At 46.3% G+C, this 24,636-nt stretch overlaps 1 protein-coding gene across 9 annotated transcripts in view; it reads left to right on the top strand.

Moving 5' to 3' along the window:
* ARHGAP32 (Rho GTPase activating protein 32) overlaps positions 1 to 24,636 on the top strand; it is a 194,462-nt gene that overhangs the window by 63,684 nt on the left and 106,142 nt on the right. For 8 of the 9 annotated variants that reach the window (XM_021376308.1, XM_021376312.1, XM_021376313.1 and 5 more), the window contains 4 exons: positions 7,635 to 7,743; positions 22,108 to 22,199; positions 23,261 to 23,302; positions 23,669 to 23,753. In XM_021376308.1, coding sequence (XP_021231983.1) covers positions 7,636 to 7,743; positions 22,108 to 22,199; positions 23,261 to 23,302; positions 23,669 to 23,753 — 327 coding nt within the window. In that variant the 5' untranslated portion in view covers position 7,635. The remainder of the gene's footprint in view (positions 1 to 7,634; positions 7,744 to 22,107; positions 22,200 to 23,260; positions 23,303 to 23,668; positions 23,754 to 24,636) is intronic. The other variant, XM_021376314.1, reaches the window with a different exon arrangement.

Here is a 24,636-nt window from a genome sequence, read left to right as displayed (position 1 = left end):
ATGTCCACCATCCTGAGCCTGTGCAGCTGAGTTCCTTGAGAAAGCGCCCTAATTATCTGTTGATGAGGTGGATTGGGCTGGATGTGGCAAGGGATGGATGAGGGCAGGGCTGTGATCCTGTGGTCTGCACAGAGGAGTGTTCCTCCTGCATCCCGATAAGGTGTTATGTTCTTAAAGGCCTTAGAACAAAAGCTGTGCTACCCAGAGTGGTCTTTGTGGTTAGGAGCTGCAAAACTTATTTCCTCCTTTAGCCTCAGTCTTCCTCTGAAATATTGGACAAGTTATTTAAGCTGTCAGCTAGTGTGGGTTTGGGGAAAAATGGAGGTATTCTCTTTGCTCACCTCTGGTCTGCTGCGATGTAGATAGTTCTTGCCATGACATTTTGTAGTCTCCTGGCATATTCAGGTGTAGCTCTTAGCATCGTAGGGGTCGCCAGGCATTAGACAGTAGTCCTTATGATCAGAAGCTGTTATGATACAGGTCACACGTGGTGATTCAGCTTTGTGCTTCTCGGCGTGGCCTTTGGAGTTCATGCTTTGTTTTATGATATGCCATTTCTCAGTCTCTCCTCCAGAAAGAAAAATAAAGCTAAATTAGACTGAAGCCTTCGCTAATTGTTCTTTTTCTATTCATCTCCGTGGCAGCAGGAAACCTAGCAGCAGGGTTTCCATTCACAGCAGACATGTGTGCCAGCTCAAATGCTTTTGTACCAAAAATGCATACGTGGGTGTTGGAGGTGAAAATGATTGGGTAGTAGTGGTTGCAGCTGTATCCTTGAGAACTTGAGGAAGGGAGATCAGCAATCTCTTTCCTGTACGTTTTTTTCTTCTGTACTGATATTTAACATTTGCAGATCATTCCAAGAGGGCAAAGTAACTGATTTTTGATAATTCAAGACTGCACCAGCACTGGGTCTATTTGTAGCACTGACATAGGTTCTGCACAAGGTGAGGGTGGGAAATGTCTAACACCTTTAAGTTCTGGTCTGCAGGTGCTGCTCCCACTTGTCACCTTTTTATTTATTGCACTGCTGCCACTTGTGTCTTCGTGTCATGCATCAGAAATGCAAGCAGCAGATAAGCCGTCCTGGCAGATTTGTGCTGGCCACTCCTTTACTTTCCCATCCATGTTAGCTTCAGAATGAATGACCTGCTTGTTTAGGATACACATCTCTCTGCTACAGCAGAAATAATTGCGGTATGGTTTGCACTTCCTATGGCCATTTGACCCCTACCTGGTCAGATATGTCCTTGATGGCTTATTATAGTTGTAGATCTCCATTTAATTCAGTTTAGGGGGTCAAGAACCATGCAATAGAAATAATAACAGTGCAGCGTGTTAGCAGTGATCTATAGGCATGGAAAGCTGAGCGTTTTCCTTCTTTTTGCTGTTGATATCATTGACGTGGAGTGATAGTAGAAGTGCTGTTGTAAATAGGATGCTGGGGCAGCTGGTCATTTAAGACTAGTTATTTAAAGTCAGGATGGCAGGAACTACTCTTCAGTTATTTGCTTACGCTTGCGTATCTGTCATTCTTTATTTGGTCAATCAGGCTCTGGTGTCCCAGAGTTCATTTCCATCCTTCTCCCTGGCAGTGCACACGAGCAGGTCCTCTCTGGGTGTTTTTCTCCCCTGATTTCCCCCACAGCAGAGTGTGCCACAGCCACGCTGGGCACCGCAGCGTGTGCAGCACGGTGCCTGCAGCCAGCTGGGCCCATGGGAGGTGCTGCTGTGGGAAGGTGCCCGGCTCCGTGCAAGCCTTTGGCTGGAGATGGGGTTTCCCTGCCAAGCAGCTTGCTGACCGGACGAGTTGTAAGTGTTGTGTCGTGTTATGAACAGTTGTCATGTTAACAGCACACGAGGCTAATTGCTACTGATGAGTTGGTTGCGCTTGATCATTTCGTGCGCTGCAAGCATCATTTTTCCAGTATGTGCTTGGATTAGGATGGATTGAATTTGCCATGGCTTTGCATTACCTCTGTACTGCAAGTAAATGAGAAATGAGCCCTGATGAATGTTCTTGGATCTAGGTTTAGGTCACGCTTTGTAATTTTGGGGTAAACTTAAAACTTTTCCGTATTTGGATTAGCTGTAAACAGATGGTTTTTATTACTGATCTGTATTATGATATTTGAAGGCTCCAGTGGAGACTGGAACTGCTTTTGTTGGGCAGAGAGGAAGCCATGAAATGAGACCTTGCCTGGAAGAAAGCATGAACTCAACAAAGGAGACAGAAAAAGGAGCTTGTGACAGCAGCACGGGGAGCAGCGGTGCTGGTGCCATCTGTGTGGGGGGCACACAGCAGCTCCCTGCTGGCAGTACCTGTGTGCCCCAACTCAGCAGAGCAGGAGGGGCAGGCAGCAGCAGCAGCCATCCTTCCCCATCTCTGTGCTCAAACTTCAGGGCTGCTCGTAGCAGTTCATTAATTGTAAATGAGGGGCTGGTACTCTTTTTTTTTTTTTTTTTTCCCCCAGAGACAGTTTACTTCTTCATGTATCTGAATCAAACCAGAGGAAGCCAAGCTAAGAACTGAGTGTTTTCCTAATTCTTTTCTTACTCGGGGCAAAAGTGATAAGAGAAGCTTATTTAAAGAAAAAGTTTTCTAATTGACTGTCACTGTGTTCTGGAAGAAAATACCAAGCGCTTGCTAAAACAATGTCTTTTATGTGCTGCCAAAGCAAAGAGCAGTCCAATAATACATGTATGCAGAATGACGAGGATTCTGTGATTTTTTTTTTTTAATAAACCTTTTTAATAACCAAGAGCGTGGCTCGGAGCATGTAAAAGCCAAATATTCTTTTCATGAAGCGTTCAAAGAAATTCTCATTTTGGAAAACCTGAATGCAAATTACTAAAGCCCAGTTCAACAGAGCCCTCAGGTTCCTCTGCAGCCCCTTGCAGAGCGTGGAGTGGGCGTCTTGCTGCTTGCAGAAATACCTTGGGATGGGTGTTCCTGAGCTGAGACAAAGCACAGCTGAGCACTGGGTGCACGGAGCTGCCAGCATGGTGGCAGAGGAGCAGGACTGTCCTTGGAAGGTCTGTGCTTGCAGAACAGCTGCACAGCACAAAGGAACATCTCATACTCAGCTCCTGCTGCCCCATCCCAGCAGTTCTGACTGTCACTGATAAATCAGAAGCTGAACACTGTTGATATAAACATCTAAAGCTAGGTGACAGATGCATCCTTGTTGGCACAGGTAGCGTGCAGAGTCATCCAGAGAAATTCAGGTTGGTTTCTGCTGTCTCATATTTGAATAGTGGCATAGGATTTTTAAATGGTTCTTTTATTGTAATACAGTGTTTCTCTATTAGTTTTTCTTACCCAATGGCTTCCCAAACAATTGAATTTTGGCTTCCTGATGATGAACTTCCATCAAAAGTGCCCACTGTAGCTTTCAACTTAGTAGAATCAATCACAGTAAACCATTTAGTTATGCCAGGTTTTCATTTTGTGGTCAAGGATTAAATGGGACAATCCCATTTGCCATTTGTTTATTTATGAGGTGTGTTTATTTATGAGGTGTGCTGACCTTGGAGGTCTTTTCTATCTTTACTCTGTGTGAACCTTGAGACAGACTTCAGAAATCGTATTTTATATAATACAGATAGACATAATGTAATCAGCAAGGTGTTGACAGTGCTGATTTAAAAGATGGGAAATTAAATTCTCTTTCAGGTCAGCACTGTCAGCCTTCAATTCCCATCTCGTTTCATTGTCCCTGGGGCTCTTGAGCTATCTCCACTTTCCATATTGCATGATTATTTGTTCCTTTCCACTGTATTATTTTAATTTCATGGATATAGAGTTTGCTTGGAAAATTGGGTTGGCAGAGGGTGGGTGTTTTCTGGTTTCATTTCTTTTCCCCATCTCTTTCATCATAGTGCCTATTCTTTTTTTTTGTGGCATAAGTTTGAGGCCAGAAATAAAGACATGCTGATGTTTCTCACTAGATTCCAACTTCTTGCCCAGGTGTTTATATGCTTTATGTCACATCTTGGTTCTTGTTTCCCAGATGTTCCCTTTCCTTGAAGTGATAAGGGGTGGTCCGTAGTGAAAAGCTGCCTTAATTTTGGGTCATACATTGTAGGTTGACCACTCCAGTTCTTGATACGTTTTTTCTTTGTAGCACTGTGACTCCTTGTCTTGATCAAGTTGTTTTTAAACCCTCTAAAGAAGAGGTTTTAAAGGTATCTTTCTGTTGATTTTCTGTTGCTGTACCTCTCCACGCTGTGACTGGGAGGTGGGGGATTGAATCCTGAAAACATTGCTTGCTTGCATGGGGACAGACAGGGATGCTGCATCCAGGCTGTGTTACATTTGGCCTTTAGATGGAGGGTTTTTGCACTGTGCTTCACCTGCAGTGGATTCTTGGAGCCTAAAGCAACCCTACATCTCCTCTGTCTGCTAAGTGTCTTGCTAATCCTCACAGTGGTGCCCATAAAGCACTGCCTCTTGAACTTGCAGCAGCGCATCACGATTCCATTCTGGCTGCTATCTGCTGCCTCTGCTCTTCTCCCCTCTCTTGAGCAGTATCTGTTAATAGTGTCAAAACTGAAGAGTGCTCATTGAAGACAAACATGGTTGCTAGGAGCAAGGAAGATGAGCCAAGTGGATGCACGGTTCCCTGCAAGCAATGCAAAGATTAATCTGCAGAGCGTTGTTAGCGCCCTGATAAAGCCTATGTTATTTTGGCTTTTTTTGTGCAAATTATTTGAGCGGCATAAATACCAGTTTTTATCAGATAGTGTTTGAAGCTCGCTGATTTTAAGCATAGATTTGTGTCAGCAAAGACCTTATTTAAATTTGGCTTTTTGGGTAGAATTTGTATCTCGGAAAGCATCGCTTTCTGTGGAGCTGTAAATCCTCTGGAATCGTCGCTTCCATGGGGCAGAGCTGTGCTTTGCTGTTGGCTGAGAGACCTCCCGGCACAACAGCAGCGCTGTATAAATAATAAATAAACAAATAAATCAGCTATCATCAGCTCTCGCCTCCTAAATTGAGATCAGAAAGAAAAGTCATTTGAGGGAGAAGCGGCAGGGAACGCTGAACTGCCCGGTGTCCCACGGGGGGAGCACAACCTAAAGATCAGGCTTGGCATTTAATTTAAAAAATATATAGCCGGTCCGAAATGAGCATCTGTCAGGCAGACAATTAACTGTGTGATTTGAGGAGTCTGGTGTTCAGAGTGCCCGATGCGAGCACGTGGCTTGCAAACCATCAGGCATCTCTGGATGTGATTTGTCAGTGCTTCCTGCTCTCCCGGAGGAGCCATCAATCTGTGTGTCCTTAGCTGTGATGTGGCCCTGGGGCCATGGCAGCCCCAGCAGGTGGGGATCCAGCAGTGGGATGTGCCAGAGGGCCTAGGTAAGGGGAGCAGCATTTCTTGGAGGATCCCCAGCATGCTTTACAATCTGTGTGCTTTCTCCTCCCCAGTTTTCTTGGAGGAGCTCTTCCCACCAACTTATTTTTGCGATTCTTTCTCTCTCACCTGAGAGCACGTGTGGAAGCAGGTGGTGCTTGGGGATGTGCAACTCCTTCAAACCTGGAAGGAAAGTTATCACCTCGTGGCAGTAGTAGTGACCGGATCACACGCTCAGTAACTGCAGGGCAGGCGGGATGTGAGCTGTCCTGCAGTGTCCGTGCTCACCCACTGCTGGTGGCACGAGGCCATGGCTGCAGGGCAGCACCAATGGGTTTTGGTTCCTCATAAGCAGATACAGAAGTGCCATAATGAATGGCAGTTAGCAGATCGGGTCTGAGGACGTGGAAATGGGCCTTAGGTGTTTCTTGATACAGTTGTGTCATATACAGATGTACAGGCTCTGACTTGAAATTCATAAACCTGACCTAGCAGAGAACTTGAAAGAATGGGTGTGAAAGAGAGCTGTGCCTTTTGTGAAATGTCCTGTAAACGCTTGTTCCAGTACATTTGATTCTCAATTTACACCAAAGAAGGATTCAGTCATCTGAAGAGAGATTGCTTAATGACCTCTGTGCAGGCAGAGCCATGATTAATGTAACGGTGCCGCTGTCGTTTGATGGGCACGGAGAGCTGCGGAGCAGCTGAGGAAGTGGCATTTCAGATGAAATGGTATTTCTGTCATTACGGGTCATATTAAATTTGTAGTGAATTTGCAGTCAATTACAGCTCCTGTGAAGTAGCCAGACGTGGGCTGTGTGGAACAGAGTGGGTTCTTCAATCTCGTTCGTCCCTGAACGTTTACAGAACGTGTCCGTGTTTTGTGTCAGCGCCGGTGGATAGCGAATATCTGTGCATGTAATATTCCAAGCTTATCTTTAAGTAAAGCTGTCTGACGGCTTGGAAACCTCCTCCTCCCAGTTGTGTTGCTCCAGGGTTTGTTTCCTTTCTGCTCTACTCCTGCTCTGCTCTGGGTAGTGACAGAGGGCAGGAGGTGTCACGCCACCCGACTCCTTTCCTTCTGTCTTTCCTTCGGGATAAATTGTAGCTGGAAGCAGGCAGCCATCCTCACAGTGACATCCCTTTGGTCTCAGAGGCCGCTTCCATACTCCTCTGACTGTTTACCAGCTGTGCGTGGCAATTAAAGGCCGAGTAAGTTCGTTACCACTTGAAAACATTGAATGGAGGCCTCGTATGGGTGATTCCTCTGGCTCATTTTGCTGTAGATTCTTCTGAGTGTGTGTACTCACCTAAAGGCAGGAGGAGGCACAGTGTCCTTGGGCAGCCCTGCAGTACTGGCAGCGTTTCAGACGTGTGGGAAGTTCATTTGTCAGAAGGCAAGCACTGGCTTTGGTGGGAAACGCTATTAAGAAAACAGATTTCTGATGGGAAATCCAGGGGGGATTGGCATAAGCCTGAGGAGCGTGTGGTAAATTGATTTGTAATCCAAAGTGATCATAAAGATGTGAATTCAGTCTTACTATTTTCAAGTCTTAAAGCTGAGGAAGCGTGCGTTTGGATAAGCTGTTTGTTTTAATTGCGTATGGGGTGCTGATTATCAAATGGGTGACTCTCAATAAATAAATGGTGATCTGCTAACAGAAGTCTGCCTGAATCTTGTGTGCTATTGAAGCCACAGTGGAAGATCCTGGAACTTCTGTTAGCCTTTGGTGCCTCAGGTCTGCACTGTCAGTCCCACCGAGGCACATCTGCGTGGCTGCAGGTGCACTGTGCTATGGCTCTCGGTCCTAACAGCCCTGCAGCCATAAGGATGAGCTGAGAAGATTTTATGGATATTTTCAGCATTTTAAATTTTGAGTTGATCTCTTTGCAGGCTTGAAATGCACTTCATGAGGTGTTTGAAAGGCAGCTCCTTATCTGAAGGAGAGTTTACCATGATACAATGAGGTTGATCTGAGTGCGTCCCTGCTGAGCCGGGCAGTTGAAGTGCCCACCTTTGCAGATGGGACCAGGAAGAAGTGTGAGAGCTCAGGCCTTGGGTTGGGGCTCCAGGCTGAGATCTGGAAACAGCAATCTGTGTTAGGCAGAAACATTCAGTGACAGCCAAGGAATCAAGCACGTCTGCTGCTTCTCACAAAGCTAAGGGTGTTTGCGTGGGCAAACAGCAGTTTGTTAAAATGGACTGAAAGTTTTTCGGTGCTTTAAGACTCGTGAAGATGACCAAGTATCAAACCTGTCTGTCCTCTTTTTCAGAATGATGAAGTCCTCTTTACATTCAGAAGAAGATGACTTTGTGCCAGAGCTTCAGAGAAGCATCCATCCCCGAGAGAGGCCAGACTGGGAGGAGACTCTCAGCGCTATGGTAAAAACGCCTTGTTGCATTTCTGAATGCTGGATTTTTGTTCTGAATAATCGGCACTGCTGGCTCTTGTATTTTATGTTACGCTTTGATTCTTCCTCCGTGAATTTCAGATTTTTAAATGGGTTGTGTGGTCGTTTCAGTAAGACCAAAATACTTTCCTTCCTCTGGCGCTTTGTCAAGGGGAGAGAGAAGGAGCACGCATAACGCTTCTGCCCTATTAATGCGTGCCCCAGAGCAGGTCTAGTAACCAATTAAAAGGTCCATAATGTCACAACGATTTTCAGTCTGCATTAACCTCGTTTTCAGCAAGACTTTGGAGCACGAAGGGAACTTCTTGTAAAAACATGCTCTTTGAAGCATGCAGCATTGAGGAAGAATATGATTTTAGCAAAATGCTGGCAAAGTCTACAGCAATGAAATGTTAGCCTGAAAGCTAACCTGCCGTCAGAGGGAAAGGAATTGAAGAAAAGCAAGCACAAAGGTGCTGTTCTCATCCTTAATCACGACAGTACAAGTGGGCAGTGGGCCACAGACTACTGTATCACCCTGATTTTTTGGTTTCCTTTTAAACAAATGAGTGGAGTACCTCTCTCTACCTGCACTTCCTCTTCGCCCAGCTCCTCTAGAATTTGCTGAGCTTGGAGGGGAGGTTGTTGCTTTATTTATTTGCCAAATAAGGCCATCTGATTAGGTGGTTTTGTGAAGTTATCTTACCTCACGGACATTTGACCCGCCTTGCTTCAGTACAGGACTGTCCAGGTGTCCTATCTTGCTTGTTATTTTCATATGTTCTAAATTGCTTCATTAGCATACTAAGCAGAAGAGGAAATTGCATTCTGCGACAGACCTTGGATGGGGAAGATCTGAATGTTCCGGGTGGGATCGCTGCTCTCGCAGGGGCCATCCAGCTGCATGGCTGAAATTACTGTGATGCGAGACCAGTGACAATTCTTCCCTTGCATCAGATGATGTGGCAGTGGCAGAGCGTCAGCCTGGAAAAGCCATCTGTTTCTGCTCCTGCCTCCCAGCAGCACAGCAGCAGCATGAGAGATGGGCTGGGTTTCGCTGTACTGCAAGGGCAGGCAGAGCCATGTGATGTATGGGGCTGAGGGTCTGCGGAGAAGCCCAGGTGCTGTACGGGAAATCCATGCTGAGCTGCTTCTCTCTTAAGCTTGGTTAAGGGAAAGGAAGGTCAGAGACCCTTGTGGATAAACCTCCAGCTTTTATGGGGAGGTGTGAGGGGAGAAACAGTTTCCAGTGTTACTTGGTGAATAATTTGTGTTTGTCCTTTTCCCTCTGGATTTGCAGTGCTGTTGAAAAACGTTAGAGTTGTTTCTCTGCAGCATTACTGTACGTGCCAGAGTCTCCACGGCTGGGATTTTATACAGACCTATGATGGCATTCTGTAGTACTTAGTACACCTTTATGACTGTTATTATTACCAGCAGCACGTAATTTGAAGGTGTAAGTTGTATTGCTGTGATTTAGTGTCAACAGTGCAGCGAAACGGGATCGTGACTCCATCTTGCTTACCTGGAAACGTCGCAGCAGACGTATTCCTTTAGGTTTTCTCAGTCTTTACCTGACAACATGGGATTCCTAATGCTCCCATAGAAGATCTGAGCAGCACATTCTTCTTTGCTTAGAAGCCTCGACCTTGTCACGTATGCATTTGTGTCTCCTGTAGCAGCACCTTCCTGAATGACCTTTAGAGGGAAGGATGCAAAGTACCCAGCCTTTACACTGTGCCCTACAGTGAGAGAGCATGCATTTCAACTTGGCTTATTTTCACAGGCTGAACAAGCCTTTCTGGGACACGGTTTGAGTGAATCAGTGCTACTCACGAAACCGTAGGAGAATCCAGCAAGACAGACAAAGCAAACAGAGCACTGAAAACCCAGTGGAACATGAATGTTCATCCCGACGGATTATTTAAGGTTTAAAGCACCATTAATATCTGGCTGGATCAGATGAAGTACATTGTGGGTGAAATATTCATTACATGTAGTTCCGAAAATGTGTACCCTCACTATGAGACGGGTATTTATTTCCATGTTAAATAAGACAACCAAGTGTTTGTACGGCTTTAAAAGCACTATCAAACCCCCTGTAGCTCAATGATAGTATTTTGTTTCAAATTCTATTTTCAGACCAAAAAACCCGAAACCAGGTCAGAACTCTGGCCTCGCTATCATTTTGGCCTGCTGGTGTTTTCCTGTGCTTGTCGTTCTGCTCAACTCCATGCTTATCTGCTGTTAGTTTTGACTTCTAGCAGTTGGTGCTTCCTGGGTATGTTTCTTTCTCTATCTGCAGGTGTTTTTTTCTCTATCTGCAGGTATTTTTTTCCTTCTCTCCATGCTGGCCTGCAGATCTCAGTGGTGCTGCCTGTTCCAATCAGTGTAACTCAGAGCATGGAGCTTCTGAACACCCCGCAGCCAGGACTCGTGTGAATCATTGTTTGACACACCCTGAGGTGTGCCTCAGGAATATGCTCTCTAATTCAGTCTCCACCGGTGACACAAGTTAGCTAGCATACTTCATTTATTGTAGTCAGTTGGTTGTTTTTTTTCCAAGAACATTCAGGTCTGAGATGTGCTGCACGATGACTTGGTGTGGTGGAGCATAGGGCTAAGTGTAAGAAGACTGAATTTATGCTTACAGTGGCGTGGATTTGTGCTTGTGGTGGTGTTGTGACCTCATGCACCTTTGAATGATGATGTAGATGGACATAAAAACCTCACTTGCTCATGTTTTCTGTGTTAAGTGAATCAAATTTCCATTTTCAATGCCAGCCCAACGGCCAGTCAGAAGGTGAGACTTATGGGATGCTTTCCTACTGGGAATTAACACTTTGCTTAATCAGTGCATTTACTGTATTTGTTTCTTTCCTGATCATTTTAATCATGACCCTTCCTTCCTTGCTCTCTTTACTTTGTGTTCTTGGCAGACTCAGGTTTGGTCTTTTCCTGTAGTTTGCTTCTTACATGCTATGTGAGTTTCCCATAGTTGCATAATAAACTTAATTTCTGCTTAGTTGTTGTTTAAGTTGCAGACAAGTTTTGTTGTTGCTTGTTGTTTTAGCTTTTGGGTAATGGAGGCTTTAAGGGCTTGGAGAAGCTGGATGTGGCTGTGTTGTTTTCTGTTCTGCATTGCTTCCCAATGTAGACAGCTGGAGACCCAACTGGGTGCAAGGCTTTGTCACTTGGAATGAATATCACACTCTGCCAGGTGAGGAACTGCTGAGACTAGCAACAAAGCAGAGAGCTTGGGAAATTCTGACACAACAGACAGGTCTGTGATGCTCATTCAGTTGCCTCTTGAACTCTGCCTCTGTACATGATTTTGTACTTTGGGAAGGGTGATTTATGCATTCACAGTTAGATGAGCATCCCCAAGTTGTCCCTTCCTTCCCTCCCCCATTTATCTGCAACGTGTTTGAAAGTGCTTATTATTAATTTATGGAAGTGCTTTGTTTCCAAAGCTGCTGCTTAACAAGAGATAAACTAGAGGACTTTCTAAATACATAGAGGTTGAATGTCCTCCTGTTCTCTGAATATTAGATAGGACAGAAACTCTATTTTTAATATTTCCATCCTTGTTGGCTAGTCGTGGGCACCTGAGTTTCTTTAGTCCTTGGTAGGATTCTGATTTGTACTTTCAGCTGTTGTTGTTCTTTGTGGTTTAGCAGAAGGGCAGGGGGTTTTCTCTGGCAGATCTGGTTGCTTTCAGTACTTTGGGTGGTTCTTGCAGCTTCGTAGGAGCTCTATAATCCTGAGCCAGATCAAGAGCTAGACTGACCGAGATGCAGCACTGGATGGACAGACTTCAGAGGAGTTAGATCATAGCTCTTGACCAGTCCTCAAGGATTGCTATATTTTGTAGCAACCTCCAATTATGTTCTATATTTTTAGAATTTAGTAATATTATCTGCACCATTTTTCTCGTGTCTCAGCCCCCAGGTCCCACCGTGCTGCTGGGTAACCTTCACACATGCCCTTTTTCTTTCTCTGCTCCACTTTGAAAGATGCAGTTGATGATGCTGACTTTCTTTGTAAAATACTTGCGAGCTCTAGGGACAAAAAGCCATGTTTGAGCCAAGTAGTGTTGCAGCATATGGATTTTCTAACGTCTCTCTGAGCTAGTTATGTTACTGTAAAGGAAAGGAGCATCTTTTCCTTGTAAGGACCTGAAGAATGCTCTGTTTCTATTGCTAGAAGAAGTGAAGTTGTGAAAGAGAGCCTTTAAATAAGATTTCTCACACAAACCTACAAAACAGCTGTCCTCAACCTGTCATTAACTTCAGTGTAATCTGATATTTTTACTTAATTTTGCATTTACCTTATGTCATTGACCATCTGACTTGCTCCCAGCACCTCACTGTGGGTGCAGGGCTGCAGTGCTATAAAAGCAGCCTGCTAGCAGCCTCTCCCTGTATCAGCCCTCACACACACTCTGTCCTCGTTTGTCAGAATTTGGTGGGGAAGCAGAATTAAAAGTGAACCGAATGTAAAACTCTTTATGCACGCGCTGCTTTCAAATGGTGCTGCCACGGAAAGATAGCACCTGAAGCTGCGCTAAGCTGGCAGGCAGTCCTGAGCTGGAGATAAGGTGAGTGTACTGACTCCAATACTAGAAATAGGATTTCTTTTATATATATATACGACATATGTTTCTGAACAAGGTGGCTTTTTCTGCAGTGTCTGTCACTTCTTCCAGTCCCTAAAGCTGTGGTGGGTCTGTTTCCCGTGGGAGTTGGTTCCATGTTGCCCTGAGCAGAGTGCAGAGCATCGTCCTTCCAGCTGGGCTCATTCTACAGAGGGTGTCCACAGGGGTTCCTGCAGGAGTAGATCACCTCGAGATGTGTCCAGGAGTTCTCCCTGCAGCCAGCAGGGCTTCCCACCCCACACCTCTCAGCGGTTGCTCTGGGGATCTGGAGCTATGGTCAGTGATGAGGTTATTGAGACAGCAACCTCAGTATCCCCAAGTGTTACTGGATTGTAACCAGGTTGCCTAGAAGAGCTGTGATGCAGGAACCTCTAAGTTACCAACAGGAAACCACTGACAATCCATGAATTTGGGAAATGAGTAACTGAACAAGCAGGCAGGCAGCTGGCAGTCACCATCCCTTGTAGCTTATGCTGGTAGAATTTCCTTAAGGAGAAATGCTAGCCTACAAATGGCACAGGGGTTACATTCTGTCTGCATGGAATCCCTGTAATGATCCTAGTTCTTAGATCTGTTCAGATGGATTCTGAGAACTGTAGCGTTCTCAATGTTTGATACTGGGAAAGGTAACACAGAACAGTTTGCAAGGGTAACGAAGACTTTTAATGAGACCTCAATACATCACTCTCTTAAATTTGGGACAGGAGTGAGGAGAAAACTAATTTTAAATGCAATTTATAAAACCGTGTAGAGTTTAGTGGATTGTTAAGGTTTCAAGAAAGATTTCAGTCTTGTTAGAGCTGGGCTTGTTTCTCGTTCTTTGTGCAAGTCCTTAGCACAGAGCTGCCCCAGATCTTGGCTGCGACTTCTGCAAGAATAGATGTAAAGGGTAGGGGTACATACAGTTTCTTTTCCTTTATTTGCGTTTCTCTATTTACTTATGTTGAACTCTGAACGCCTGCCTGCAGGTTCTTTAAAAAAGTTTGAAGCTTTCAGGGATATGGAAATAGTTCACTAGTTATGAAACTTGGATTCTGCTTTCCGGTTGCTTTTTTGAAGGGCTTGGACGATGCGCCGGGGTTGGGCTTGAGCTGCTTGCTTGCCTGGATGCTGCAGCACTCAGCTTCTGGCTCTCAGTCCTAAGCTACTTCAGCGTAATGCAAAATGTTACCTTAAAACTGGTGGAGGCTCTGGGGCTTGGTTTGCAGGGCTGATGCTCACCTTACCAAAACGCCAGTATGGCATTCCTGTCCAGCACCCCACTGCTGCGTGGCACACGGCTGCTGGCACTGGGTGGCAGCAAGGTCACCAGGGGCCATTGTAACAGAGTAATGATGGGCTGGAAATGAGATTCCAGGTGGTGTGGACAGTATAGGCCTGGCTGTGTGACACGTGTTCCTCACAGCACACCGGGCTGTCGTAATCCGTTGGTCAAAACAATTTGGTCTGGCATCGACCCTCTGCCCTCCGTTTCACTTTCAATTCATGTAACTTGTTTATTATTGCTGCATGAATCAAATGCTTTTTTTCCCTTGTGAAGCTTTTGGCAAGGTATTGTGTTGCTGCTCATGGTCCTTCCCCTCCCTCTGCTCTTGGTCAGAGTCCTTCGTGTTTCCCAGGTTTCCTCCCAGCATGCAGATTGTCCCGGGGAGTCTTTGCAATTAGGGACAATCACTTAATTGGCACGTTGGCTTCCATTTGGGTTTGCCAGTTAAATGAATTCGATTAAGCCAGAATGGATACTGTATTTTTGGCAGTAAGTATTAATTTATAGTAATCGTTTAATTTTTGTTGGTAACGCCATGGAAGGGACTGCTTCCAGTTATGTTTCCTCTCTTCACAGTGCATGCAGTCTTGCAGTACGGTGTTGATATGTGGGGAAAAAAAGGTGAGCTCCGAAGGCTGGATTGCATTGCCTTGTCCTCTGCCTCTTCTCCTTCCACATTATTCCAAAGACAGCCTCTTTTTACACGCTTTATTGTTGCAGGATAAGAAATGCCACGTTTGTTTAGAATGTACTTATTTAGGAGATAAAGCTAATAATTTGTTTATCTGCCAATCACCTTTACAGCTGATCAAAAATGAGGTAGAGCATCCAGGAAGGGAAAGGAACTTCTTATTTACGATGCTTTTTTAAAGTCAGTATCCATGGCTTCTTAATGACTGTTGTTGGTAGATTGCTCATCAACCCCCTTCCGCTCTGCACCCCCATATTAGCTCCAGGACACAGACAGAGCCTGGCAGAGCACAGCTTGTCTTGCTGAACGTTGTAGGCATTCGTTTTTTTGCCATGATTCGGCCTCCTTCATTATAAGGTGATGAATTACTCCCTTGAAAATTGGTCACCTTCGGCCTGGTTTCTTAATTCACTACTTACAGTTCTGTCTTGCTACGCCTGTGTTGGTCACTGCTGTGTTGGTGCAGGTCTGCGTGATACCGTGGGGTTTTGGTCAAGTACGGCATTTGTTGAACCCAGATGATTCTGACTGCAAACCTCAGTGCTTCTGCAGCAGCAGCCTTAGTGCTCCACGTTTGCCTTCAGGCCCCAGCACCGATGGTTGTCGTGCATCCTGGAAGGCCTTGGTTTTTCTGCAGCGTGGCTCCAGAGAGCTCGTTGCCCTGGAAGGCAGCATCTCCTGTCGTTAATTGTCCTCACCAGCACAGGCTCCATAGACCAGCAGTGGTGTGAGCTCCCAGCGTGAGGCACCAGAGCTGGTTTGCATCAGTGCAGGAGGAAACTCATGGCTGTTCTGAGGAGCACCAGCAAGCTGCACAATCCCCTTTTGGGATTGGATGTGGTCTTCAGTGGGCTCACAGCATACTCAGGCTCACGGTGCTCCTATTCCCACCATGTGAAAGGAGAGTTTGGGAGTCTGGGTATGCTTGATTTGCAAGCCTGAAAGCATCTGAAGCTGCTCTTGGGTATGGTTTAGGTATCAATAAATTTAATGCCAATTCTTGCTTTGCTGCATGACACTTTCTGTATTTGTGCATGGTTAGGTGGCTGCTGTTGGTTCCTTAGTCTCAAAAGATGTGTGGTGTATTACAGTTGCACATGTGTGTAGGGATATCATCTGGATTTGTTACGTTTCTCGTCTCTGTGAATGTGTTTTTATATGTGTGCTTCTGTTTTTTGGATTTTTTTTTTTTTTTTTTTATTTTTTTTTTTTTTTTTTTGAACACTGATTTTTTTTTTTTTTTTTTTGAACACTGACCTTAGGGAAAAAGTCTCTCGTTTTTACCTAATAACTTTATGAAGGCAGCAAAGCATCCTTGGGCACATTCCTGTTCTGTGCAGCGGAGCAGGAGCACGCATAGAATCTTTGCAGCCCTGTGCCAGTGCCGTGTCCCCTTCTGACCCACGTGGCACGAGCTGGAGCTCACTGTCACCTCGGATGTGACAGCAGAAATGCTCGTGTCAGCTTTGCTCACCATGGCTCCTCTGGCTGAAGGCCCTGGAGCAGCGTGGGATCCCCAGCCCAGCTGTGCTGGGCAGCACTGGAGCATGGTGACCAGGCCGACCCTTTTGATCTCATGGGCAGAGGTTTATGGATACCCGTGGTATAAATTGCATGTTACGAATAGACACATTCCTCACATTGCTGTGTTATTATAAGGGTTTGCAAAATGAGCGTATCGTATAGCAGTTATGTCTTTTATGCCACTGGAACTGGCTCTTTTATAAGCTGAGCCCAGGCTGGTTTTCCATGCATAAATCTGAATTCCCATTAACTCCACCGACTCCTGATCTGGTGGGGTTAGCTGTCAGGCTGCTGGTTTTCCTGCCTTCCCAGTGTTTCTTCCACTGCAGTGGGAAAATGCTTTGGTTTCTGAGCTGATTTGTACCTGTAACATAATGCAGCACAGCATTGTTATTTACATGAGCGCTGCCTATGGCCAGGGGACTTTACCAAGCGGCATGTGCTGGGCTCAGCCTGAATTAATCTCTCAAGTTTTTTGTGCTATGAGCAATTGCATTCTGGCACGACGACCCAAAGCCCCGCAGGGCCTTTATGGCTGAGCTGTGATTAGGACCCCTCCTCCCTCTGCAAAACAAGAGGCTGTAGAAATCGTGCATCACACAGGGGAAGGGGTTTTTGGGGTGGAATTTTTTGAGCCAACAAGGAACTGGAATTAGAGGATTGTGCTCGTTGGAAGTTCTCTTTTCTCTGCCTTTCTTCTAAAATTTATTTTGTGAGCTGGGCAGAAGAAGGACTGTAACCCTGGCTGCCTTTCCCACGCATATTGTATGTGGGATTTTTGTTCTTAAAGTACATTCCTCAGCCAGAAACCGTTCTGTGGGGCTGTGTGCTGTACGTGCAGCTCCCTGGGCTGAGCTCTTTGTGAATAGCAAGAAGGCGCTTGCTGCTGCTTCCCTATAGCCAGGGCAGGCGCAGCCTTGAGGCTCTCAGGTGATTCTCATGCTGATGCTGTCCTCTGTAGCCAACCACTCGTTTTTGCTCGGTGCATCCGTTTTTGTCTCTAAAACAAGCGGTAGCTATGAAAGAAAATAAAGCATAAGGCTGTTTTGCTGGAAATAACTGTCATTCTTTGGGTGCATTTGATTCATCTGCAAGTCCATGCATCTCTTTAAAGCCCGCTGAAGAAATCCCCTCCTGACATAAAATCTGCCGGCTTTACGAGGTGAGTTTTGTTCACAGTCACAATAGCGCTGCCAGAGTAAGGGCAGACTGCTGCCAAGTTGCTTGCTCTGAGCCTTGGTTTCCATTCACCAAAGGAGCTGCTTTCCCTGTGAGCTGGGGGGGCTCTTCCTGCCTGTCGGTGAGCTAGCAAACTTGATTTGAGAAAGCAGGACGTGAATGGTTAAGAACTCGTGCTTTGTTCTGCCCAGGCTGATCCTTTAAACTCTGGTAAATGACGCCTGTAACGCTAGAGCTCAGGAATGAGAGGTTTCCCTTCGTTTGCCAGCTCGTGGCAATGCTTAAAAGTTTTCTCTTACTTTTTTTTCCCCTTGGAGGGGGGGGAAGCTGGGAGCAGAAAAAGCGCATCCTGTGTGGTCTTCTGAAAGGGAATAATTCCCTGCTCACCATGCCATGCGGTGAGGGCTGGAACAATTCAGCAGCGACAGGGAATGTGGAAAATGGAATGAGAAGTCCTGAGCTCAAAAAAACGATACACATCAAAGGATCTTCTTTATTGAGTACAGATTTCTTAGTCACGGGATTAAGAATGTGTGCCGCCAGGATTCAGAGTTTCCCTACTGGAAACACGAGTTGTTTTTTTCATTGGCTTCTTTCTATCACATTTCTCATTTACCAGGAGATTTGAAAGGCATCGCTGGGAGGGTGACAGTTTCTCCACGCCGCTGTCCCCAAGCGGAGAGCAAAGTTAAACAGGCTGTGCTGCCCAGGTTGGTCAGCAGGGCTGGCCTGGAGCTGTGCCTGGGCTGAGCCAGCCCTGCAGCTCTGCTCTGCTATGTCAGCAAGGAGTTTGCATGTGTCTTTGCAACAGGAGTTCTAGAAATCTGCGCTAGGTGAGGAGCTAAGTGATGATGTTAATGGAAGTAATCATTTTATAAAATGGGAATTTGCCACTGTTTCTCATTCTGAAACCAATGTGTGTGCCTTGATCTTGGAACCGAGAGCTGCTCCCTTGCTCGCAGTGCCTGGGATGGCTGCAGTGCCTGCTCCCCCAGAGGGAATGGCTTTCTGATACCTTGCTCCTTTCAGAATGTGGGTGCGTGGCAGCTCCTGCAGGTTGGGATGGGGACTCTTGGCCACAGAGCAGGTTGCCCTTGGTTCCCAGCTTTGCCAGGGCTCCAGGCGGGTATTAGGTGTGCCAGTGCTGCGCTCTGCTGCTCAGCCCCTGAATAGCAGGGATGCTCATTAAGCTCTGTTCAGGGATGTAGAGTTGGGAGGATAATTATTATTTTTTTCTTCTGCAGTAAAACTGCAGGTATTCTTGTTTAAGATGAGATTGTCAGTCCCGGGCATGCAAACCAGATGCTTATTCACCTTAAATGTATCCAGGTACCTCAGGCAGTTCTGAAGAACTGTGCTGCAATGCATTAAAGCATGCTTATTTATTGTGGAGATCTGGTATGGCTGTTCCAAGTAAGAGTAGAAAGAAGGTGCTCTCCTTGAGTCTGTTGGTGGCTGCAGAGTCTCTTCAATTAAGTAGAGCATCACTCACTGTTGGGTAATACTTGTGCTGCAGCAGCAGTTTCCTGCTGCTCTCCAGTGAAGAAGTGGAAGTGACAAAGGCTGTCTTTCTGGTAAGCTGTGGTGGTGCTCTTTTGGTGTGCTTTGATTTTAGAATGAAAAGCAAGGGGAAGTGAAAATGATGTAAAGGGCAGACTGCCATGGAAACCAGCTCCAGCATGTTGATTCAGCTCTGCCATTGTTAGAAACAAGGCCATGTGCTGAAGGAACCCAGAGCAATCTGGCTTCTCCAAACTGGTTTGGATGAGAGACTGGTGATAGGAGCACGCATAAAAGCTACTGCCTGGCTAGTATTTATTGTGGCTTTGTTGTAACCTTGGCTAAGGGCTTATGCATCCTGGTGTCAGTCTGTGCCTGCGGGTTTTGTCCCGGCTCAGGGTTCTCTGCTGAGGGCACCCAGCTGTGAACTTTAGCACATCTTGCTCAGTGGGCTGCTTCAATTCCACGTGTTTTCAAACTGTGTTATGATTCTGGAAGCGAGGGAGGAGGGTTGACATGTTTCCTGATGAATGCAGCGAGTCTTCTAGGAGAAAATCCCTTCATGTTCTGCTGTGGAGTTGTTAGATATAAATTATTTATGACCGAGGTTTTGTGCCAAAGAGAGCAAAGCTGAAGTTCTCCGAGTCAAGGCGAGAAAACACCGCAAACTCAAACTTGGCAGGCGTGCATCCCCGGGAGGTTCAGCAGCAACGCTTGGAAGTGGCACAGGTGACACCCAGCGCTCACATGGCTGTGGTCACCTACACCTGGCGTCCCATCCAGCAGAAGGACAGACAGACAGGCAGGTGTTCTCTCAAAACGGCTCAAACCTTTCAGTGTTACCCAGCCCGTGCTGCTGTGTTGCACAGAGCTGGCTCCCCGCTGTTTGGGACGTGGCGGAGCCGCAGGGCAGGGCTGCAGTGGGGACCATCCCGGCTTGGGGCACTGCAGGGCTGCAGCGCTGCTGGGAAACCTCCAACCAAACCCGCAGCCTGAGGACCCACCTGGAGCCAGCAGGCTGCGTTCTGGATCGAGGCCTAATTTGTTTACCGAGTTTGGGACCAAAGCAGATTGATTGGTGCGGCGGTGACATTAAGCTGTGAAAATCAGACTGAACAATTTGCATGAACAGATTGGCTCTGTGATTACCGAGCTTCCACAGAACAGGGATGCATGGAAGATAAAGAAGTGGGAAACCAACCTATGATGTTAGCCGGCTAATTTTTAGGTGTAAATAATTCAACTCTTTCAAAATGATTTTTAAGATGAAATCGCTGTGACACAAAGCGCAGAAGATAACAAATCTCATCGCAGAGTGTTTTGTCTGTGTTTTGAGAGAAAGGAGATCTGGGGCGACGTCCTGCGTGCCAGGTTTGGGATCAAAGCAGGTAAAATGAGTGGTGAATAAAGCGTGCTATTCTGTAGCTGGCTTCCTGCGGTTTAAATAGAAAGTAATTGCATTTCAGTTTGGAGGAGTGGGGTTTATAAAATGGCAGTGGATTTCTTTCTTCATTATCTAATCACCTTGCTTTTTCTGCTGTTTGTGCCTCATAGTGAAGCTCTTGGCTTACACAGAATCACCATTCTGCCCCTTCTCCTCAGCTGTGAGCCTTCTGAGAGACTACGTTCAGCTGCACAGCCCAGAGAGCTCAAATCTAATTGGAAAAGCCCCCAAGTTAATTAGCGCATTGCGCCTCATTGTAGTCCGTGTCAGTGGTGCATGCTGCTGGAAATGGGAAGGCAACTGGCAGGGCTGGACACAGCTCGGCTGGAAGGAGAGGCCAGCAGAGCCCGGAGCAGAGATGCTGGCATTTACATCTCCTGGAGCTGTGAGTTTTGCCTACGCTGCTCTGAGTCAGCTGCAGGAAGGCTCTGCCCACTGCTGCAGGCTGCGAGGGGCCACGTGGTTCCGTCGGATCTGTTCCACCGTTTTCGTATCCCCCACCTTCTGGAGGAGAAAAATGATTTTCCTTCCAACCAAATTTCTGTTCTTTAGAAAATGAAGGCAAGCGCGTCCGGCTTTGCCTAAAAGCAGCTTACAGGAACGGTACGTTTATCATTGTAATTAGTTGTTTTCTTATGTAAAAGATGCGTCAGGTTTATTAAATTGGTGATCCTCTTAATGCTGGAATTCACAGTGAGACTCTCAGGTGTCCTGTGAGATCCTGAGGTGGTGGTGCACATCGTAGCTGTCAGGCAGCCCGGGAGAGGTTTCCTCAGGACTATAAATACTGCCCTTGTTTTTCTCAATGAGTGAATGTGCACGGTGTGTGTGCAGCTTTAGCTGTGTACCTCCTGCGTGCTGGAAGCTGAATCTCTCCTCCTGCCTCTGCTGCAGTCCGTTGATGAGTGTAGGAATGGTGAACGCTGCACATGTGAGTTTGAGAGAGCTTCAGCGAGGGGAACAGGGAAGATTCCCCGCTGTCCCTCCTGTCGGTGGGGTTGTAACATGGGGCTGAAGCTCTGGGGGCCAGCACCGAGCTGTGCTGCCTCACACCGCCGTGTTCCGGGGCATGGCTGCTGTCGAACTGGTCGCTTCTGTTCAGGGAGCTGTGGCTGGACCCGTGCAGAAGCCCTTGTACTGATCTGCTGCTTCGGGGAGCTCTGCCTCCTCCTGTCGTTAGAAAATGAATTTGTGCGGTACTTATTCATTCTGGGCCTCCAGGAGCGGGAATCCTGAAGCGACTCTCTTCCTCTTGCTTGAGCATTCGTTATTCTGGGCATTGTTCATGTTTTGCACCGCACCGCATAAGGCAGGAAAAGAAAACAGCTTTGTGTGATCCATCCTGTGCTCATCTGCGTCGGTAAGGAGCCAGCATCAAGGAGTGCAGTTTGCTCCCCTTGCTCTGTGAAGTCTGTCCTGGTTTGGTGGCTGTTCCCTTGATGAGAGCCAGCCCGCAGCCTCTGGAGCTCGCTGCTTCCCCGGGGCTGGCGGTGCCAAAGTGGGACAGAGCAAATGGAAAAGGAGAGCGCGGAGCTCTGGCCTCACAGAACCAAATCAATGTCAGCGACTGAAGAAACGTTGATATGTTTGTGCACTAACAGCAATAGCTGCAAATACCTTTGTGAGAGCTCACCTCCCACGGGTGAGCAGCTCTGTCATTAGCGTGGTTTTGTGCATGAACTGTCCAGCTGCTTCCAGGGCCTGTGCCCGAACGCTGCACGGGTGTTGGGAAGAGCAAGTGCTCGATGACGGCTCTGAGCAGGGAGTTAGGGAGTGTTTGCTGGACTCCCACCTCCCAAAATCTCTTTTCAGAAACCAGGAGAAGTAACGAATAAATTATTGGATCTCAGAGCTATCAGAAAGGCTCCACAGAGCAGTTTAGGCAGAGATAATCACGTGCTACGTCATAACCTTAGGTCCACTTTTCCTTTTTTCCCCCTATCTTTAAAAGGGAGAAGTGCAGCTTTAACCACCAAAGAGATTTGAGCTGTGTTAGTACATACAGAAAACGCATGCTTAGCCAGCAGCAGCCCACAGCCTGCCATCCCCTTTTAAGTTTCTCACTTTCCTTTCCTTTGCTTGTTTGTTTTGCAGGCGCGAGGTGCAGATATCCCTGACATCACGGGGGAGCTGCCGCTCCGGACCTGCGGCAGCACAGCAAGCATGAAAATGAAGAATGTGAAAAAGTAAGAGCAGCGTTCTTTGATTTTCCTATCTTTGCTGGGCTTCTAGTTCCGGCAGCCTGCATTTGAGCTCTGGTGTTGGAATACATCTAGTGCAGCCAGTGGCAGTTTTTGTTAATGCCTTCACCAGAGCAACCAAGATCCTTGCAAAACAAAGTTATAGTGAACATGGCATGGAGGTGGGGACATCGGAGGTATCATGAGGTCCCTTGCCTGCTTCCTGCCATGGAAGCAAAGCCTGCTGGAGTCTTTAGCCTTGCTGGTGCTGTATTCTTAACCTTTTGTGATTTCTCTCTGAAAATGATTCATTCAAATATATATATGCGTGTATATATATATATACAGACATAAATATGTATGCATTTATATATATATTTAGGTGTGTACATATGTATGTGTATATGTATCAGGGTGGTGTATATTTTTTTTATTTGATGTTTTGCTCTTTCCCTTTTTTACATTCTGCCTTGCTCCTCTTCTCTGAAGGGGTTTTGCACAATTTTTCTTTGTCTGTGTTCGTTTTTTTCTTCTCTGATTTCCCCTTTTTTTTACCCTGTGTGAGCTTCCTTTGCTCTCTCTTTCACTCTCTCCCAGATGATGTAAACCCACTTATTATGTTTGTAGCTAAGGTTTCAAACCCCTAACCTGTAAAGAGGCTCAAAAGTAATCAATATGACTTGACTTGTCTTTGCTAAGGATGCTGACTGGAGGACCAGAACTCCCCAATATCGATTGCTCTGTGCATTCAGATTACCTCTCCGTAGTGCTGTGATGCTGCGAGGGAAATGGCTCTTTGTTCTAGTGCTGAGCAGCCAGATGCTGTATCTCACTTCCCACTTATATTCCCGTGGGAAGAGAGAGCTAGATAATGACAATCTCATTGGCTCACCACCAGAGTTATCTATAGGAGTCTATAATAGCTTCAGCAGAAGCAGAGCATGCTGCAGAGCCAGAGGATCTCCCCGTCAGCCATCACTGTAGCTGGAGTCACTTGGGAATAATTATGCCTCACTTTTGAATTTTAAAAAAGCAGAGGATAAATAGCGTTTGTTCTGCACCCTCAGATACATCAACCCCGGACTGATGGGCTGTGATGCCTTTCACAGGTAACGTTCTACTTTCCTATGTGTCTCGTGTAAGGCTGTTTATTTGCGCTGCAAAAATGCATTTGTTAAGGCAGAGCTGCTTCCCCCTGCACCGTTCCTTAAAGATGTGGGCCTTGGTGTCGATGAAATGCTGCACGGTTTATAAGGATGCAATGATTAAAGCCACTTTGCCATTCAGTTTTCCTTTCTCACTCAATTGCTTTCTCCTCTGTTTTGGTGCATCACATCAACAGACCCCTCTGTTCCCTCGGCTTTGGGGTGAGGAAGTTCTTATGTTGTATGAGTAACTGCATTTTATAGAGGTACTTGATGCTGAGCTGAGTTCCAGTGATTTGCATCTGACGCCGTGCTTTTGGTGTGCTCCAGGTTATCCTTTACAAAGGGCCATTTCCCGAAGATGGCTGAATGTGCACATTTCCATTATGAAAACGTGGACTTTGGCAACATTCAGGTGAGTTTCGGATTTCTTTTCTGTGTTTGTTCGGTTACCAGCTGACCTGGTGGGGGGGGCAGCTCCGCTGAGGTTTGTTTAGACCATGGCAAAATGTTCAGTAACAGGGAGTTAAAGCAAGCTGGTCTCTTTGTTTGGAATTGCTTCTGTGTACTGGGCCAGAATCTGTCCCCAGCCATGTGGCCACCCCTCGGAGGCTGCATTTGGCTGATGTCACAGTTTGAAGTCTGCCTCATTCATTCTTGAGCCGTCTGTAGTGAGTGCATGCGTATTTTTAGCTTGCGTGTGCATCGTTAAACAATTGTGTGCCTGTATTTATGTAAATATAACATGTTAATTCCAATTTACCCATTCTCTTCATGTTATCTTAGCCCTGCATTGTGCACTGCAGCAGCTGTGTCGTCAGAACGCAGGAAGCTGCTAGGCAGTCTGAGTTGCCTTTCTAAAGTGTGCAGGCTTTATTCCTTTGTGGTCCATCCATCAGAAATATAGGCAGATGCATTTTTCATTGAGCAGTTCCTTGGAGGGTTGGGAACTGAAAGTCATTGCTGTTTTCTCATAAATAGGGCACATCGTGTTCTGCATTGTCAGAAACAGGAATGCCTCCAGCATCTGCCAGCTTTGTAGCCAAAAAGAGGTTACAACCTTTTAATTTGTAAAACATTTTCTCTAATATAGTGAATTATTTACAGCCTTTCATGTTCCTGTACTTGATGGTTTTGCAGACAGAGTTATACATCCTTTTTTTTCTTTTCCATCCCTGTAAAATTCCTGCTGGGGAGGTGTGCTCTGGAGTTGGCTCTTGTGCAGGATTGCTGTCTGCTGCTGCTCACACTTAGTGGCTCTAAGCAGACCACTGCTGAGCTCAGGATGCAGATGCACA

The sequence above is a fragment of the Numida meleagris genome, chromosome 23, assembly GCF_002078875.1.
Source record: "Numida meleagris isolate 19003 breed g44 Domestic line chromosome 23, NumMel1.0, whole genome shotgun sequence".
NCBI classification, from domain to species: Eukaryota; Metazoa; Chordata; class Aves; order Galliformes; family Numididae; genus Numida; species Numida meleagris.
Note: the sequence above shows the minus strand (reverse complement) of the source record. Positions and strands in the feature narration are given on the sequence as shown.